This window comes from Fukomys damarensis, unplaced genomic scaffold (assembly GCF_012274545.1).
Source record: "Fukomys damarensis isolate Sample0158 unplaced genomic scaffold, DMR_v1.0_HiC HiC_scaffold_11, whole genome shotgun sequence".
Taxonomy (NCBI): domain Eukaryota; kingdom Metazoa; phylum Chordata; class Mammalia; order Rodentia; family Bathyergidae; genus Fukomys; species Fukomys damarensis.
The window spans coordinates 42,910,083-42,927,987 of NW_022900923.1; the positions used below are offsets into that span (position 1 = coordinate 42,910,083).

Consider the following 17,905-nt stretch of genomic DNA (forward strand, 5'->3'; position numbering starts at 1 on the left):
AGATTTGTTTAATAATCCCTTTATCAGTGTATACATGCAGCCAGTAATCTTAGCACTCAGGGAAGCTGAGGCAGGAGGATCTAAAGTTCAAGGCCAGCCTGGGCAACTTAATGAGAATCTGTCTCAAAATAAACTTGGCGGGGCCTCAGTGCGAAGGCCTTGTGTTCAGTCCCCAGCACCACAAAAAAAGGAGACAGACAAAGCATCTGAAGAAGCCTCCAAAGGAGAATGCCAGAGACCAGGAAATTCTCTAATCCCTATGTGAGAGAGAAATTTCTGAAATTAGCATTGTTTTAAACTTTCTATTAATGTAATATAGGAAAGCACAGTTTGTATAGGATGTCAGGACAGGCACAGCAATAAGCCTGGCTTGACATAAATACAGCTATTTTCCCAGGGAGATTTTTTTTAAAAACCTTAAATTAACCCAAGATATAAGTAAAGTCACAATCTACGACTGTCAATTCAATTTTTTCAAAATACCAAATATTTCCAAGTTCTACTTCTTTCCAATTCAGAAACTATTTTTCATTAGCTGAGAAGACCCAAATGCCTGTATTAAGAATGTTTTTTTGTTGTTGTTGTTATTTATATTTATTTATTTAATGAGACAGGGTCTTCCAAGTAGCCCAGGTTGGCCTTGAACTTACACTGATCCTCCTGCTTCAGCCTCCCAAGGGCTGGGATTACAAGCATGCACAACCACACCCAATTTCAAATGTTATTAACCCTTAACACAATAGGCTTGCTATAACCTACATTTTTTTCAGGATAAAAAGTTTGGGATTTTTTTCTGATGTTACACCCACATCTACTTAATTTCATAAATGGAAAAACACCATGATTTACAATACCATGCTATCATAAATAACAATGCACAGGGCTAGGGATTTAGCTAAGTGGTTCTGCTGCTGGCCTTGCAAGCACAAAGTCTGGAGTTCAACCTCCAGTACCAAAAAAAAGAGAGCACAAAACACATTTCCCTTTTACTGAAAATGCTACACTAAGCCCATATGAATTTTACTGCTCCTGTGAATAATGCACCTGTTTTCTTTGCAATAGCACTGGAGACCTAGGGCCAAATTTGTAATTAAATCTCAACTCCTAGAAAAGACTTCCATACTCTTAAGAACCAAGCTCTCTTTTTCATTACTAAATGTGGTCTGAAATTATATTTTTATCTCCTTACCACTCTCCCCTCATTAGCTGAGGTAGAATTTATATGTCACAGAATCTGTCCAGCACTCCACAAAATCAAGTCAAAAATGACTTTTTTTTGGGAAATTCTTGCTCGGCAATTCCAAAACCAATGTCAAATACTATGAAGCATACAATATAAACTTGAACCAAGATATCGTGTAACATTTAATAATGGCAAATATATTTATTACAATTTACAGATTAGTTAAATTATATACACAAATAGAATTTTAGCTATAAAATCCCAACAAACTGGTTTGAAGAGGCTGATTTAAAGTTTCTAGTCCCCTAACTTCACCTTCCTTAAATTATAAAAAATAAAATCTGAGTTTTGATTTCAAGTTACAGAGGAAGAGGCGTCGTCACATTTCACCAATCGGAAACGCAGATTCCACCCGTCCACACGCTTCCTTTCCCACGCTACACTGACGCTGAAAGCACCATTATGAGACTAGACTGTGTGAAGTGTTTACTTAAAACCTCCCAGGATTTGCTTTTAAAGATTGGCGGGGGCTGAGGGTTAGGGGTGGATGTCACTCGAACATTTACAGGTGGGGTGACAGTGCCATCAACCTTTCCTCCCTGCAGAACAATTGTAAAGAATCCCTGTCTTTATCACTGTCCGATCGCATCCACGGCAGGGTGGTATAGGGGAGAATTCCTAAGCAAGGTTTTATGCATTAGGTTGCGAGGGTGGATTCCCATGAAGTCCAGTGAATACAAAGATATCCCATTATTTTCCAATATGCAGAGGCCTGAAGTGGAAGTGCCCAAAACACACAGAATTAGGGCTCTGCAGCAGATCTGTTAGGGGCTGCACTCTCAGTGTGTGTAGCACTGAATGCACCTAACACTGGAGGCGGCTCTCAGAGCAGACCAAAGAAGATAATGACCAGGTAGATTATAAACTGAGGTAGTAACCTGCCAGCACGTCTGATGAAACACGCATCCTCACAATGAAGTAAGTTCAAAACCAAGCGGTCACGTTCCACAGCCTGCGGCAAGAGGCACACGGAGGATGTTTGAGAGTTGCCTACCATTCCTGCAACCTAACAGTTACATGCCATGTGAGATCTAACCACATACACCCAGCATGACCAGTCAATGCTAAGACTTCGATGCAAAGTAAACTGTGGGCTAAAGACATTAAGATTCTCTAGTGGTTAGATCTGTGGTTTCTCCTTTCCTGAAAGTATGAGCCTTGTCATTCCTTCTCTGGTTGTTAAAATGGTAGAACACAATAAACTTGGACACTGACTCTAATTAATTAGTATTTTACATTTCAAACTTGAAAATCCAGAACCGCCCCCTTCCAAGTTTACAGCGCCACCCTGACAGGTTTGAAAAGTGACAGTGCTGAGGCACGTTAATAACACTGGTTTTCTGTTGCACACAGACAGCAAAACCAAACTACTCTCACTGTCTCCTATCTTCCTCTTAGGAAAGTTCCAGGCCTTTCAGTTTTAACAACAAATGCCTATGCTACAAAGATTACTTTTTCTAGAGTGTTTTACAATTCCTGCCCATTGAAAGATACAAAAAGCTACATTCACTCATGAACTACATGTTCAGAACCCTCTCCATAGAGCAGCTTGCACAGAAATCAGATATATCTGATATTTAAAACTTGGCAGAAAGATGCAGTCTCCCCAAACTCCCAGAGAGCGCTGCACGTGTGGACACTGCAGCAGACCTTGGAAGTCTAAGGACAACTTAATGCAGAAAAGAAATTCGCAATATAATTTCAACAAAAATCAGTCTTAGACTGACACAAGATAATATACTTTAAGTTGGCAACATACACACGACTATATTTTAGCCTAAAGGGAGACAGGCTGAATCACTGAAATTAAAAAAAAAAAAATACAGAAAAATAACAGCTTACTAATTGCAGAATGTTGGGGGGAAAAAGCCAAAATTTTTACACAGATATACATAATTTAAACTGGAACTGAAAATGGGCCTTAAGCCCCATAAATATTGTTCCCAAGAAAACAAGTTTTGAAAGTGCAAAACTAACAACTCAAAAGGTCCCCTTTTCATCTCAAGCAAGGAAAGGACATTTAAAATACATCTAACTAAATCAAAAAAGAGGATTAAAAGTCACATCCTTCATTGTCAGGGATGGGTTCAAACCTGTAGTTTGTATGTGGGATATGTTACCAAAAAAATACTAAAGTAGACAGATCATTGGATTAGGGTGAAATTTTCTCTTAAAAAAAAAAGAAAAAAAAAAAAAAGGTCAAAGGACAGCTGTCAATATTTATTTTTAAAAGAAACCTCTCAAGAAAGAGGTGACATTCGGTAGGATGACAGGCTGTCAATTCAACATTGCTGGAAAACATTTAAGTTCTTTGAAGCATGTTGCCTGGAGTCTATTAAACATTCTTTCTCTGTGCTCAAATGTCAAGCAATGGCCAATAGCATCTTCTGTTTCTTGAATTCGTTTCCGGAACCTGCACGCATCCCTTGCAAATTCTTCCCATGGTCCTTTGCGATCCTCATCACCACTTACATAATACTCAGTAACTTCTTCAAGGAAGGTTACCTATAAAGAGAAAAATTAATTTTAGTAACTCTGTAAGATCTTATAATTACCATTGAGGTGAACAGCCCTTTATGCCACTAATTCTTTTTAAACACCAGATTTTTTTTCCCAACCATATCTGAAATTTTAAAAAAGGATCTAAGCAGATGGTACTTAGATAAAACAATGAACAACTGCCCTGAAATTTACATATATCTTTATCTTTCATATAATATACACATACACAAGTCTTCCCAACTCTAGTCCTTGGTTTTTAGTGTTAATATGCATCCTGATGGGGAACTAAAATTTTCTTACTGTTAATACCTACTATGCTTTAATCTTTGGGTAAATATAGTTCTATAATATTTTCCCCCAAAATGATAAAGTATTTCAGAAAATAACCACCATATCCCGGAAGTCAATGTTTTTGTCATAGTAAAGGCCTTAACTACTATTTCTACTCTTTCTTTTCCTTTTAAAAAAACTCTTTACCTTTCAGTGCTTTCCAATTTTTCAATCATTTTTTTACTACTTTTGTAATGAGAATATAAGAAAAGTTACTTCATAAACAATGTACAGTAAAGTATCTTTAAGGCTGTGTTGCAAAAGACTGCGCAGTTAAAATTTAAAAGCACTGTAATTCAATATGCTATCACTATACATATAGGTTGGGTGTCCCTTACCTGAAACACTTGGGACCAGATTTCAAAGTGTTTTGGAGTTTGGCATATTTACATGGCCTTTATTGGTTAAGCATCCTTAATCTGAAAATCTGAAATCCAAAAATGCTCCAAAATCCAAACTTTTTGAGTATCATGTTGGCACTCAGTTCAGATTTTGAATTTTCAATTAGGGAGGCTCAACCTGTACATGAAATTACATGAAAGTTTAAAAAAAAAAAAACAGAAAAATGTGTTTCCTTTTTTTTTTAAAGGGTATCAGGGATTGAACTCAGGACCTTGCACTTTGCGAAGCAGGCGGCGGAACCACTGAACTAAATCCCCAGCTCCCCTATTTAATTTTTAATAAAGAAGATATCAAATTATCAAACTTGAAAAGTAAAGAATTGCTTTAAACTGTGTTTAACAGTTACATCAGCTAACCCCACTGAGGCACTACTACTTTCATTCCCTTTACATCAGGCCAAGGAATACCCCTGAGGACAATTAATAGGATGTAACACCTTACAAGATATTGCATTCTAGTCCTTATTCATTGTGTCACTAAAATAAATAATAACACTTATATAGTGTTTGCCGTATGCCAGGCTCTTTTCAAAGGGCTTTACAATTTTTATCTCATTTAATCCTCACATCAAATCTGTGAGGTGTAGACAGAAGGTAACTGATGTGTCCAAAAATCACACAGGACCTAAGAGATATAATCAGGATTCAAACACTGTGTCTGTCTGGCTCTACAATCTGCATTTTTGCCAGGATATGAAGTATTTTAAGCTCCTAGATCTGAAGAATTAGGCACTACCCATTTTCCCACATACCTAGAGAATGGCAGGTAGTTAAAGCCTGTCAAATAATTTAGGCATACATATCACCTTTTCTGACTTTTGCTTCTAGTTCAATCAATAGTCACACATTCTCCCATCCACTTCACTCATTTCATTGTACTCAAATGAGCTAAAATGAGACTTGAGACTGGCCCAGACACTGAGACTTGCAATTCAAGGCAACAGAATAGGGGTTTCACTCGTCTAATTTAAATCTCATTTGCATTAAATGCAAATTAAATTGCAACAACAAGGGGCCAAGGAAGTAACTCAGTGGTAGAATCCTACACACACACACACACACACACACACACACACACACAAAACCCACAATAAATAATACAGTATTTGTACAACAGATACTATCTCATAAGTGACTGTATGGAGGCCACGAGTCTAGCAACTTTTTAGGTCTAGCAGTCTCCCCAGTCTCTTGGCCTTAACCACTACTGCTCATCCACTGCCCCACTTGGGCTCTCTCCTACTCAAAGTACGTCATTTTGTCAGGGGCTCCTAAAAAGGATATAAAGTTATTTTATCCTATCATCTATGAAGTGTGAACTAAAATTGAACTTTTACTGTGACATCAAGACTTATGTCTTCTTACCACCACTGAAAAAAGATTTTCTACCCCAGGAATATCTGAAGTCAAAAGATTATGGTGCAGTGAACTTTAATCTCCCTCATGCTGCAGAATCTAATGTCAGTAAGGTCAAAAAGTGTGATATGTCGAAAACAACCATATAAATAGTAAACAATGTATCTGATATTAAAGTTCTTTGGGTTCTAGAAGACATGGTTGTCAAGCAAGATCAAGTATTTGCAAACAACCATTTAAAACTCTATAGCTATAGTAGACCTTTCTCAAGCCCTAGAAAAATTAAGTCACAAATACACAAGGTTTAATATTTTTGTTCTCTGAAAAAAAGTAAAAACAGCTCAGAGCCACTAACCCAAGTGAAAATGGCACTTGCCTGCTCCGATCTATATACTGCTATTTTCCTTTTGAACTGGAACAGTTCTCTACATTGAAGGGAGGAAGAGGAAAGGTCATTTGAATAGTTCTCAATCCACATACCCTAGAAGGAAGTCTTTCTCAAAAATATGACGACTAGGCGTCCAACAAAGTCATGCTGCTATATCTAACCCTATCAACACAACAAAACTGCCAGACAAGGTAAAAGAAACCGACCTTTTTTCGTTTGATGGATGTGTGTTTTTCAACAGAGACAGTCTGCTGCTGTAACAAGTCTGAACTTTCAACTTCTTGGTGCTCTAAGAGTTGCACTTTACAAGAAAGTAAGCCATGACACTCAGAAATGGCCACCAAGGACTCAGCTGGTCTTTCTGAGGCAAGGCTGTCTTTCAAATCTTTTCCTGATGTTTGAAAGGGAGCCGTAAAATTTAAAAGGTTGTACGGGTCATCAGAATTACAGAAAGAGTTCCACAGCTTGAGACTCTCTGCCTCATCGGCACTGGATTCCCAGTCACCTTCCTCCTCAGAATCCCAGTCAGGGGTCTCTGGAACCACTCCAGCCTGGGGAGAATTCTCCAGATCAGGCTTGTCAGACAAATCTTTCCCCGAACCGGAAGGTTCTCCAGGCACAGTTCTGGGAGCAGTCTGAATCGTGGCTGTAAAGTTCTGGGGATTATAAGGATCTACACTGTGGAAGGCACTCCAGAGCTGAAGTCCCTCGGCGTCTCCTTCGGGGTCCGAATCGGACAGCGAGCCCTCACTATCGAAACCATCATCCTCGGCATCCTCTCCCCAGCCTTCCCCTTCCGAATCTGAGCCGGCTTCCAGGTCACTGGCCGCACCTCCCAAAATGAAGTCGATCAATCTGTTAGCACAAGCCGGTCTGGAGGAGAGGGGACGGTCGTCTTCTACGTCAGAGGAGTCCCCTGCACTGGCTCGGTCCTCCCCGGGCTCTTCTTCGGCAGGGTCCCCGACTCGCGGCGAGCTTCCCGAAGGGCCGGCTCTTTCCAGAGCGAGCGGAGCCCCCTCAGTCGGTACCTTCTCCCCCGCTGGCTCCTGGCCGCTTCCGGGGACGCCCGCAGGCCCGGGAGCAGCCGGGCAGGGCTTCACGTCGGCGCGGAGAAGGCCGTGCTCCTCCTCCAGGCTGTGGTAGCCATTGTCCTGGTCGGGCGTGGGTAACTCTTGCCCCTTGCCGGTCTGCTGAAGGAATTCCAGCCGTTTCGTGCGAACGTGGTGGATTTCGGGGAGGCCTTCTCTGGAGAGAGGGGGGTATCCCCGCCACGAGGCCGCGGAGATCTCTGCGGACAGAGGCTGCGGGTGGCAGCGGAGCTCCGGGCCCCCGAGGCAGTCCAGGCAGGAGGGGTGCAGCAGGTAGGAGACCACGCCGAAGCTGCCCACGCGCGGGCCGCTCGGAGGGCCGGGGCACAGACGGGCCCGTAGGCCCCTGGGCCACAGCTCCACACCCCACAGCGGCTGCCCTGGGAAGAAGGCACGGGCCGAAGGGTCCGAGGCCCTCGTCTTGGCTTCGAGCGCCAGCCCCAGGTCCGAGGCCGCACACTGCCAGGGGACCCCCTCCTCCAGCCAATCGAAGGCGCTGGTGCCCGAGCCGTCGCAAAGGTCCAGGGACCGCGCGCTCTCGGACTTTTTCTGCGCAGGGGGGGCGGCCACTTCCTCTCGCCTCCTCAGAGCTCTCAAGATGCTGTAGCCTCCGACAAAGTCGAGCCATCTGGTCGGAATGAAGCCACCGAAAAGCTGGCCCCACATCAGCAGCTTCTGGATCAAGCTGGGGAGCCGGGCGAGGAGCCGGGAAAGCAGCTTGGTCCAGGAGCCGGCCCGAGCCCCAGGCTGGGCAGAAGACAGCGGTGCACTTCCTCTCGCCTCCTCAGAGCTCTCAAGATGCTGTAGCCTCCGACAAAGTCGAGCCATCTGGTCGGAATGAAGCCACCGAAAAGCTGGCCCCACATCAGCAGCTTCTGGATCAAGCTGGGGAGCCGGGCGAGGAGCCGGGAAAGCAGCTTGGTCCAGGAGCCGGCCCGAGCCCCAGGCTGGGCAGAAGACAGCGGTGAGCGGTGTATTGCCCAGCGGCGGAATCGGCGCCCCGGGAAGGTCCCTGCGCCTGCAGGGCAGCCACACACAGCAGCGGTGTCGGCAGCGAGCCGCGGACCACAAAACCCAGAGATTAGCACAGGAGGAGTCGGCTGAGGGCAGAGCCATCCTGGGAGAGAAGGAGGCGTCCTAGTCCGCGCGAGACTTCTCCAACATTTACAGGAGCGAGCACTTTCCCAGAGATACCGACCGTTACAAGGCCCGGAACGACGCGAGGCTGGGAGGGCTGGGCGGGCTGGGTAGACGGGTGGGTGAGGGTGGAAGCGAAATCCAAAATGGCCGCAGAGCAGGCGCCGAGGCTGGACGACTCTAGAGCTACCGGATGAGACGAAGGACGGCGGTAGTCTACGCCACCAGCTGGGCGCAGCTCAAAATACTCTGCATAGCTCCGGGGAGCGGGTCTTTCCTCACACTTCCGCGTGGCCGCTGATTGGCTTGCCAGATGTCCCTGTCGGCTTCCTTACTCTCCGTGGAGCAGTTCGCTCGCCGAAGGTTGCATCAGCCAGAGCTACGCTGTGCGCAGGCGCCAGATCGCGGGCTCCTAGGAGACCCCACCCTCCGCCCTCTGGGTCAAAGGCCGGGAGCGGTGGGAGGAGCTCTAGGTAGAGAGGGTTCGCGCGTGCTCTTTTAGGGACCAGATCCTCGAGGAAGTTTATACGCACATTTTGGATTTATATATCTACGTTGCAGTAGCGTTGAACGCTAAGTGCACCGTCGAGCGGAGATCCTTAATATACGAGTTGGGTAATGTTATTTAACTATATGTCTGGTATTAAAACAAGAATCATCTGAAATGAAAAGCCTGAAAAACTCCAATGAAAAACGAATTATGCATTCCTGTAGCTTCCGCCTTAGGATTCTATTACTTCTTAGTGTTGCCTGGGGTCGAGGTTTGAGGTCTTTGAGCGATCAGTTGACACATGGACCCCACACAAATGAAAATTGGTGGTGTCTCCCTAATAAGACTGTAATGGGGGCCGTGAACTCAAGTCCCAAAAGGGTCCCCCAAACTGCTTTCCCAGTCCCCCCAAAAAAAAACTCAGTCCCCCAAACTGCTTTCCCAGCAGGTAACGCGTTCAACTCATGTTTACTTCCTGAGCAATCAGAATCACAGGGAAGCACAGGTGACCCTTATCCTTTGAAAAAAAAAAAAGAGTGGCTGGCAGTTTCAGGTGCTGTGTTTGATTCTTGTGAGTTTGGTTTTCATTGCTTATTTCTGCTAAAACGCTTAATCGATAGCACTGAAGTCAAATGGCAAGGTCAGGAGAGTAGTAGTAACTAGGAACACAGATCTGACACCAGAGGGGAAGCCAGCTGCTCCTGGGCCTGTTCAGGGAAAACTATTCCAGGAAACCAAGAGAAGCTCCATTTGTAGTGTTTATCCCTTATATCTTACTATCCATATGTGGAAATACGTATTTTATCAATCCTAAAAGCTTTAGAAAAATATATTAACAGTTTTCATAGTAGAAGAGAATCAAGTGTGCAAACTAATCACTGGGACCCACACCTCCTTTTGTGTGTGTGTGTGTGTGTGTGTGTGTGTGTGTGTGTGTGTGTGTGTGTGTGTGTGTGTGTGTGTGAAGGGGTCTCCTTATGCAGATCAGGCTGGCCTGGAACGCGCGGTGACCCTCCTGCCTCAGCCTCCCTCCTGCTGGGATTAGAGGCCAAGCCACCACACCCAGTGCATGGTTCTTTCATTATAAAGTGGGACAATTTCTCTTTCAGTGGGCTGGGGAGAGAACTAGGTCCCTAATGCAGTGCCAGGCCCGGATAGCGCAGGGGCGTAAACATTAGCTGTTAGCTGTGCTGTTCTGCTTCAGTCTTCCCTTGCTTCCCACATCCCGCAGAACAAAGGCTCTATTCAGCCTGTCCTCCCACCATGCCCCTCCGGCCTCTCCCCCGACTTCCCTGCTTCTCTTCGTGCAGGTAACATTCAAGAACTCCTGGCTGGGGGCCAGGGATTTGGCTCAGTGGTTCCGCTGCCTGCCTCACTAGCACAAAGCCTAGTTCGATCCCAGGTACCAAAAAGAACAGTGGGCTGAATGGGCCAGAGATTTAGCTCAGTAGTACCCCTGCCTGCTTCACAAGTGCAAGGTCCTGAGTTTGCTCCCTAGTGGTACCAAAAAATAAAAAACTGGGCTCAGTACCCCTGGTTTTATACAATTCCTCATGCTGGCTCTTGGCCAGGAAAGTTAATATAGTTTTACTTTAAGGTCCAGCTCAAAACAATTTTTTTTTTTTTTTTTTTTTATTTTACTTTAAGGTCCAGCTCAAAACAATTTTTTTTTTTTTTTTTTGCAGTACTGGGGATAGAATTCAGGACCTTGCACTTGCAGGGCAGGCACAGTGCCACTGAGCTACAACCCCAGCTCACCCAGCTCCAATGTTACTGTAGGCTTGAAATCTGTGCTGCCCTTCCAAGTCAGAATTCACTGAGCTCTCCCAGCACTTTATTACGTATCCTGTAAATGTTCACTCCTGATAGCTCACAGAGCTCCTTGAGGGCTGTATCCTAATACTTAGCACAGTGGTTTAGGCATCCTCAAGGCTCCTTTGTTGTTTGTTTGAGACAGGGTCTCGCTATGTAGTCCAGGCTGGCCTTGAACTCACTCTGTAACCCAGACTAGCCTCGAATTCAACTCAGGGATCCTCCTGCCTCAGCCTCGTGAGTGCTGGGATTACAAATCATGCACCACCACACCCAGCTCTGAGGCTTCTCTTTTGAAATCATTTCAAAGGGTCCTTACAATAAAAGATATTTTCAACAAAATTCTAAGCTTTATCCCCACCACTACCATGCATGCTAGACAAGTGCTCTACCACTGAGCTGCATCCCCAAGCCTTTTTGTTTTATTTTGAAGCAGAAACTCACTAAATTGTCCAGGAAGGCTAAAATTTGCAGCAGTCCTACCATGCCTGGGATTACAGACAAGCACCATCATGTTGGGCTTGTTTAATCACCTTCATTTTCTCATGAGTGTGTAATGAAGTCTTCTATAGGATACTTGGTGTATGATCTGGCAACTGATTGAATATAAAAGCAGCTAGAGATGAGCATCCATTATTTTAACATAAAGCCGCACACTAAAGACTTTTGTTTTTCTTTTTGAGACTGGGTCTCATTTTGTAGTTCAGGCTGGCCTTGAACTCACAGTGACCCTCCTGCCTCAGCCTTCTGAGTGCTGGAATTACAGGTGTGCCACCACACCCAGCTACATCTTTTTTTAAGTAAATGTAACATTTTTCTAAACAAGAAAAGTTTATCAAGGGTGTCACCAGGTGTAGTGGCACATATCTGTAATCCCAGCACTCAGGCGGCTAAGGCAGGAGATTTACTGAGTTCAAGGCCAGCCTGAACTACACAGTGAGACCCTGTCTCAAATAACCAAAAACAAAACAAAATGTTACTTATGTTAATATGTAAAGGGCCTATTATTTTTAAGTGAATATTTCTAAATTCTTCAGCTTTCAGCTCTAAAATAGTAAATAACAGAGATATAATCTGCAGAAACAGCCAGGTGCGGTGACACACACCTGTAATCCCAGGGCTCAGGAGGCTGAGACAGTAGGGCCACTGTGAGTTCAAGGTAAGCCTGGGCTACATAGTGAGACCCTGTCTCAGAAAACAAAAAAAGACAACAAAATCTGAAAAAAAAATAGCGGGGAGGTCTTCAATTTTTAAGTGTGTAAAGGGATCCTGAGACCAAAAACATCAAAAATCAACTGACCTAGTAGGTTGACTGACATAAAGTAGGTTTTCAGTAATTTGTTGGCCAGGCACATGCCTGTAACCCCAGCTGCTTAGGAGGCTGAGGCAGAGGATTACAAATTTGAGGCCTGCCCAGGCAATTTAGCTAGGTCTTGTCTCAAAATGAAAAAAAAAAAAAAAAGAACTAGGATTGTAGTGCAGTGATATGTTGAATGAATGCGAGATTAATCCTTGAAGAAAATAAAATCAGCTTCCTTATGGCACAGCCTCTTGCATTCCACTCAGGTTACTCACTGAGTGACTCCACTTGCCCCCAAAGACAATTTCTTAAAACTTTCTTGGATGGGTTTCCCGTCCCCATCTAGTCACTGAGTATAATTTTTATTCTCCCTTACCTTAGAAGTTGTTTTAGGTGCCAGGCGTGATGGTGCACACCTGTAATCCCAGCCATTTGGGGGCTGAGACAGGAGGATCACTTTGAGTTCAAGGCCAGCCCGAACTACATGGCGAGACCCTGTCTCACTCAAAAAAAAGAAAAAAATGTTCCACAGGGACAGCAACGAAGCATTTGCAGCTCTGAGAATTTGTGACCTCGCTTGTCAGCCTCACAGATGAAGGGTGAATCGGCCGCCCCGCCTGCTTCAGCGGGGGCTGGAGGAGGGCAGCTCCGAACTCTGGGCTTACCACTGCCATGGCCGTGTGCAGGCTGCTGAAGACAGGGAGTCCTTGGACTGGCGATGTGACTGGCACTTTGGCAGCAGATAATTAAAACCTCGGTTCACTGTGTTTATTTGAAAAGATTTTGTCAGGCTGAGGTAAAAAGTACATAGCTTGGACTGTTTTCCAGAGTCGGCACTGCTTCTAAAATCTGATCTCCGAGTACCCAGCACTCTGACTGCCACCTCCTATCTTTGCGGCTCACTGCCCGAGGCCGCCATTCAGCTCCTTCGGGGCTCAGAGACCACAAACCATGTCCAGGACCCCTCTTTTGTGGCCCAGCACTTCCTTGACTTCCTGCCTTGATCGCCCCTCACAAAGACTCTCCTTTCCCTTGCCCCTCTCTCAGGCTTCTCTCCCGATTCCAACCCTAGTTAAACAGAACGACCTAGGCATTCACCGCCCAACTCACGTGACCAGTGGCCCGGTCAGGGCCAGGCACTCCCGTGGCAGTCCCTGGGAGCTCTGCGCCTCCTCCTGCACATTCTCAGCTCAGGCTCCCACCTCTTACTTCACTGCGGAAACAGATCCAAACCTACACGGCTCATCTCTCCTGCACCCGATCCCTCTGCGGCTCAAGCCACACACGCAGCCTTCAATCTCCTTACAAGTCACAAACCCCATGGATCCCAGGCCTTCCTTTCTACTTAAGGAATCCCACCTCTCTTATCCCTTCTCTCCCGTAGCACGCAAGTTTCCCTCTCATGCATAGATCATTTGCACTCATGTGGTTTAATACCACCTATCTTGAAAATCTCTCCAAGTTTCCTGACCTCCGAATTCCTGCACCACCACAGCTGCATTTCTGGAGAGTCGCCCGTGCTCATGGTCTCCATTTCCTCCTGTTTTCTCTCCGCCCTACTCCAGGGTGGCTTTCGCTTCCCCCACACGTGCACACAGCCCTTGTCAAGGCCGCCAAGAAGTTCCGCCGCCGTCTCCAGGCTCTCCAGACTGTTAGTGGCTGAATTGTGCTCCCAGAGAGATGCTGAAACCCAAGCTCCCCCGACTTGTGAGTGTGGCCTGATGTGGAAATACTGTGGGTTCTCCACAAGACGATCACGTGGAGGTCATTCGGACAGGTCCTAGTCCAGTATGACTGTGTCCTTGTGGAAAGCAGAAACTAGATCCTCATGCGTGGGCGCACGGGGAGAATCCACAAGATTCTGAGGTAAACTCCCATCCCTCCCCCGCCCCACACCTGCCAGGCGCGCACTCTGAGTACATACCTCGCCTCAGAATGATTCTTTAAAACATAAACTGGAGTACTGTCGCCTTCCCCCAAGTCCCCCGGTGAGCTGGGCGCCATGGTGCAAGCCTGTAATCCCAGCCCTGGGGCAGGAGCAGGCTTGCAATCAAGCCACAGGCCAGCCTGCAGGTACCTGTCTCTAAAAAAACAAACCCAAACAACACCTGTAATGGCATCTCCATCACACTGAGAGTAAAATTGGGAGTTTTGATTGACTGACTTTGTTTTCGGGGGCAGGGTTGGTTTCCTAAGTCAGGGTCCCACTTATGTAATTCAGGCTGGCCTTGAACTTACTATGTAGCCCAGGCTGGCCTCAAACCTGCAGCAGTCCTCCTGCCTCAGCCTCCCAAGTGCTGGCACTATGGGTGTACACCTCCACAGCTGGCTGACTGATTTTCAAACTCAGTTCAGGTATCTCCTCTGTGAAGCCCCCCACCCATTCCTCCCCTCTCCCTGTCCACCCTGTCTGTGCCAGACTGTGCTGTAATTCGCCAAACAGGTAGATGGCCCTGGGAATGGTCCCTCAGTATTGGGATACTGGTCCCAAGATCCTCTGTCGGTACCAAAATCCACAAATGCTCAAACCCCTCCTCTACCATGGTCCAGTATTTGCATATAACCTACACACATCCTCTTGTATGCTTAAATCATCTCTAGGTTACTTACAATGGTTAATACAAGTGCCAAGGGGGAAGTCTGTACATGTTCAGTGCGATTTTAAAAACTCTTTTGGCAGGGGCCAGGGATTTAGCTCAGTGGCTCCTCACCTGCCTTGCAAGCATAAGGACCCGAGTTCCATCCCTGGTACCAAAAAACAACAACAAAAGGGTAGGGTGACCAAAAATTCTTATGGCAAATATTTTTCCTTGGCTGTGGACCTTGTAACCTGCGGATACGGAGGGACGGCCTGCACTGCTGTGCTGAGTTCCCTGATGAGAGGACCCGGACCTCTGTCTGCGCAGCCACAGTGCCTGACACCTCCGACAAGTCTGCCCCGCCGGATCACCTTTCCACTTCCAATGCTGCCTCGTTTCTGAGCTGTCAAGTCCAGTGTGTTCTCCCACCCACACATCCCAGAAAGTTGGCTAACTTCACTTTTGCTGCTTCTTTGAACCTGGAAAACCCGGCCTTCTGGGCGTCTTGTATTTCTCCTCTCCTGGGTGCCTCCCTCCCCGACTCCCCAGATCTCATTCCTACTCCCTCTGGAGGTTCAGATTTCTACCCCATTTGGCCAGGAAAGATCCTTAACTAAGACTCTTACCAGACTCAAGTTCTAACTTTTAAAAGGTCCCTAGGGATGCGGCCAGGGCAGCAGCGGGCTTCAAAACCACCAAGAAACACAGCTCTTGACACTGCTTACAGCTGCTGAAAAATCCCTTGCATTCCCACGAACTTCCCCAGCACGAAATAGGACTCTCAGCTGCAAAGTTTTTTTTTTAACTTGCAGGTAAAATGCTTGAACAAGGGTCACGTCACCTCCATCCTCCAATTTGGAGTTCACTTCTGGGCTACAATTCTAACAGCTCGGTAGTCGCCAGGCGCCTCAAGAGGTTAAGTTTCTTCTCTTATGAAATGGGGTTGGTTAAATATCACCAGGCAGAAAATTTCTTACATGCAGAGCACTGTCTCATTTCTTTAGTCCTGGGGATTGAACCTAGATAGAGCCTTGCACGTACCAGGCAAGCACTCTACCACCAGTGCTAACCTCCCAGCCCTTTCTCAATTTTATTTGAGACAGGGTCTTGCTAAATTGCCCAGACTGGCCTTGAACTTGCCTTCCTCCTGCCTCAGCCTCCCAGATAGCTGGGATCACAGGCGTGGTCTATCCACACCATCACATCCAGCTGTTTTAACATTTTTGCAACCTGCAACCAGATGCCTGGTACCAGACCGCAGTGCACAATTCTAGAAGCTTCCTCTAGTCTTTGTGAAAGGCAGCACACCTGTGGGTAGCCAGTACCTACAGTAAATGTTGATGGATTGAAGAAGCCATATCAACTTGCAAACAAGTAATTGTAATGGGGGGAAATGGCATTGTATTTGAAAGCATTTTGAAAACTATCAATATGGTACCACCTTAAGGGGCTGTATTACTCGTTGCCTAGGAGGACTAGCATAAGCTTTGGAGTCAAACCTGGTCAAACTCCACTTTCAAGAGTGGCTCTGTGTCACAGGCCAGTTACTTAGATCTCTTCTGTGAGCCTCAATTCCTTATCTAAAAACCAAGGTTAACCATAACCACCTGGCAAAGTTGTGGCTGACTACATTCAGCTTGCCGGGCGTGGTGGCGCACTCCTGTAATCCCAGCACTCGGGAGGCTGAGGCAGGAGGATCCCTGTGAGTTTGAGACCAGCCTGGGCTACATAGTGAGTTCCAGGTCAGTTTGAATTACCTAGTGAGACCCTGTCTCAAAAAACCCAAAACAAACAAACAAAAACATACACTCAGCTGACAGATGTAAAAATGCCTACTGTGGGGGCAACCCCATTTTCTGGTCCCCATTTGGTCTCTTAGAAACTTTCCTTCTCTCAATAAACTTTTCCTATTCTTAACCTCTGTTTTTTTAGTCTCTCTGTAAGACTTAAGTCTCACTTTTACTCCTAGAGCGTGAACAGCCAAGAGGCTTCCACGATGCTGGGCTCAGAAGCTCAGCGAGGCTCCAGGAGCTTGTCGGACAGCGAGAGTCACCCAGGAAGGAACACACCAGGCAAGTTGGCAAATAGACCTTTATTAGTCTGGCCAGACGGCACTCCCTAAGCCAAGTAGCTCAGAGAGGCGGCTAGCTCAGAAACAGAGGCCATTTTATATAGGGCTAAGGGGGGGTTTACACTTAAAACTTACAGGAAGAGGACAAAGGCAAAGAATCAGTTGATCTGAGCTAGTGGTCATCAAGCATATACTTGACCGTCACGTACTAATGATCAGCAGATCGATTATCCATTATTCCATTTACAACTTAGATTATAATGTTCAGAACATTCAACTACAGGCAAGTAAGGAGTGGCGTGATTTGTGTTGGGTCTCTGTGTTCACTACAGTTTCCATTTAGTTTCCCAGCTACTTCAAAGCAGTTACGTAACAATTCACAATTAATCATTAGTTATCCTATAAGGGATGCGGGGGAGCCACAGTCTCTAGGTCGTTTGCTGGTCAACATGGAGTCGCTCTGTGCTACCGACTGTAGGGCAGCAAACACGGGATTTCACGAGGAGATACAGGTTCTCTGAAAGGTGGGAGCAGGTTCGGCAATGACGGTCAGACAAAAGCACTCAACACCGAGGTGAAGTTTGCAAATGCTGCTGCAAAATTTATTTTTCAAAGAGCTTCCTTTACACAGATTTCTATTTCCTTATAGCAAGTCAGGGGCAATGAGCTGATCTCTCTAGGCATCTATTTCCGCTTGCTGAGCTGGCGCCTGCCAAATACATCATTATAGAATACATTGTGAAAAGTTAGCAGGAGTTTAAGCTTTCTTTCCATCTTAGCTGATAATATGCCAGTGGCCATTTTTTCCCCAATGATTCATTGTTTCTCAGATGTTTGACAATATGTAGTAATTCTGATGAAATATCAGTAACGTTTGTAACATTACATGCTATTTTCCTGAGAAGTATTTCCTTAAAAGAAATATTCCCCTCAAATGCACCTTCTGTTCAGTTATTATTTGACTGAGAAGGCTGTGTCCAAACAGTGACATTCTTATCCTCCATATCTTTGGGTACATCTAATCCTTCTCCTTCTTGAAAACCACTAGGCATTTTCAAAAAACACAAACACACAGAGATCAATAGAAAATAAATCAAAATTGTAACAGAACCCATTGTCCCCAAGCTGCAGGCGAAGAAACCAAGGATTCCTTCTTTGGCTGACTTTTAATGCGGTGCATGCCAAGGACCTCCAGGAGGCTTGACCCC

At 45.7% G+C, this 17,905-nt stretch overlaps 1 protein-coding gene across 1 annotated transcript; it reads right to left on the reverse strand.

Moving 5' to 3' along the window:
• Nucleotides 1–2,480: 2,480 nt before the first annotated feature.
• Nucleotides 2,481–8,136, reverse strand: Ppp1r15b (protein phosphatase 1 regulatory subunit 15B). Its single transcript, XM_010613212.3, is given in 3 exon segments — nucleotides 2,481–3,555; nucleotides 3,557–3,748; nucleotides 6,427–8,136. Coding segments are annotated over 3 exon segments (1,932 nt in total). The 3' UTR covers nucleotides 2,481–3,525.
• Between the last annotated feature and the right edge of the window lie 9,769 nt (nucleotides 8,137–17,905).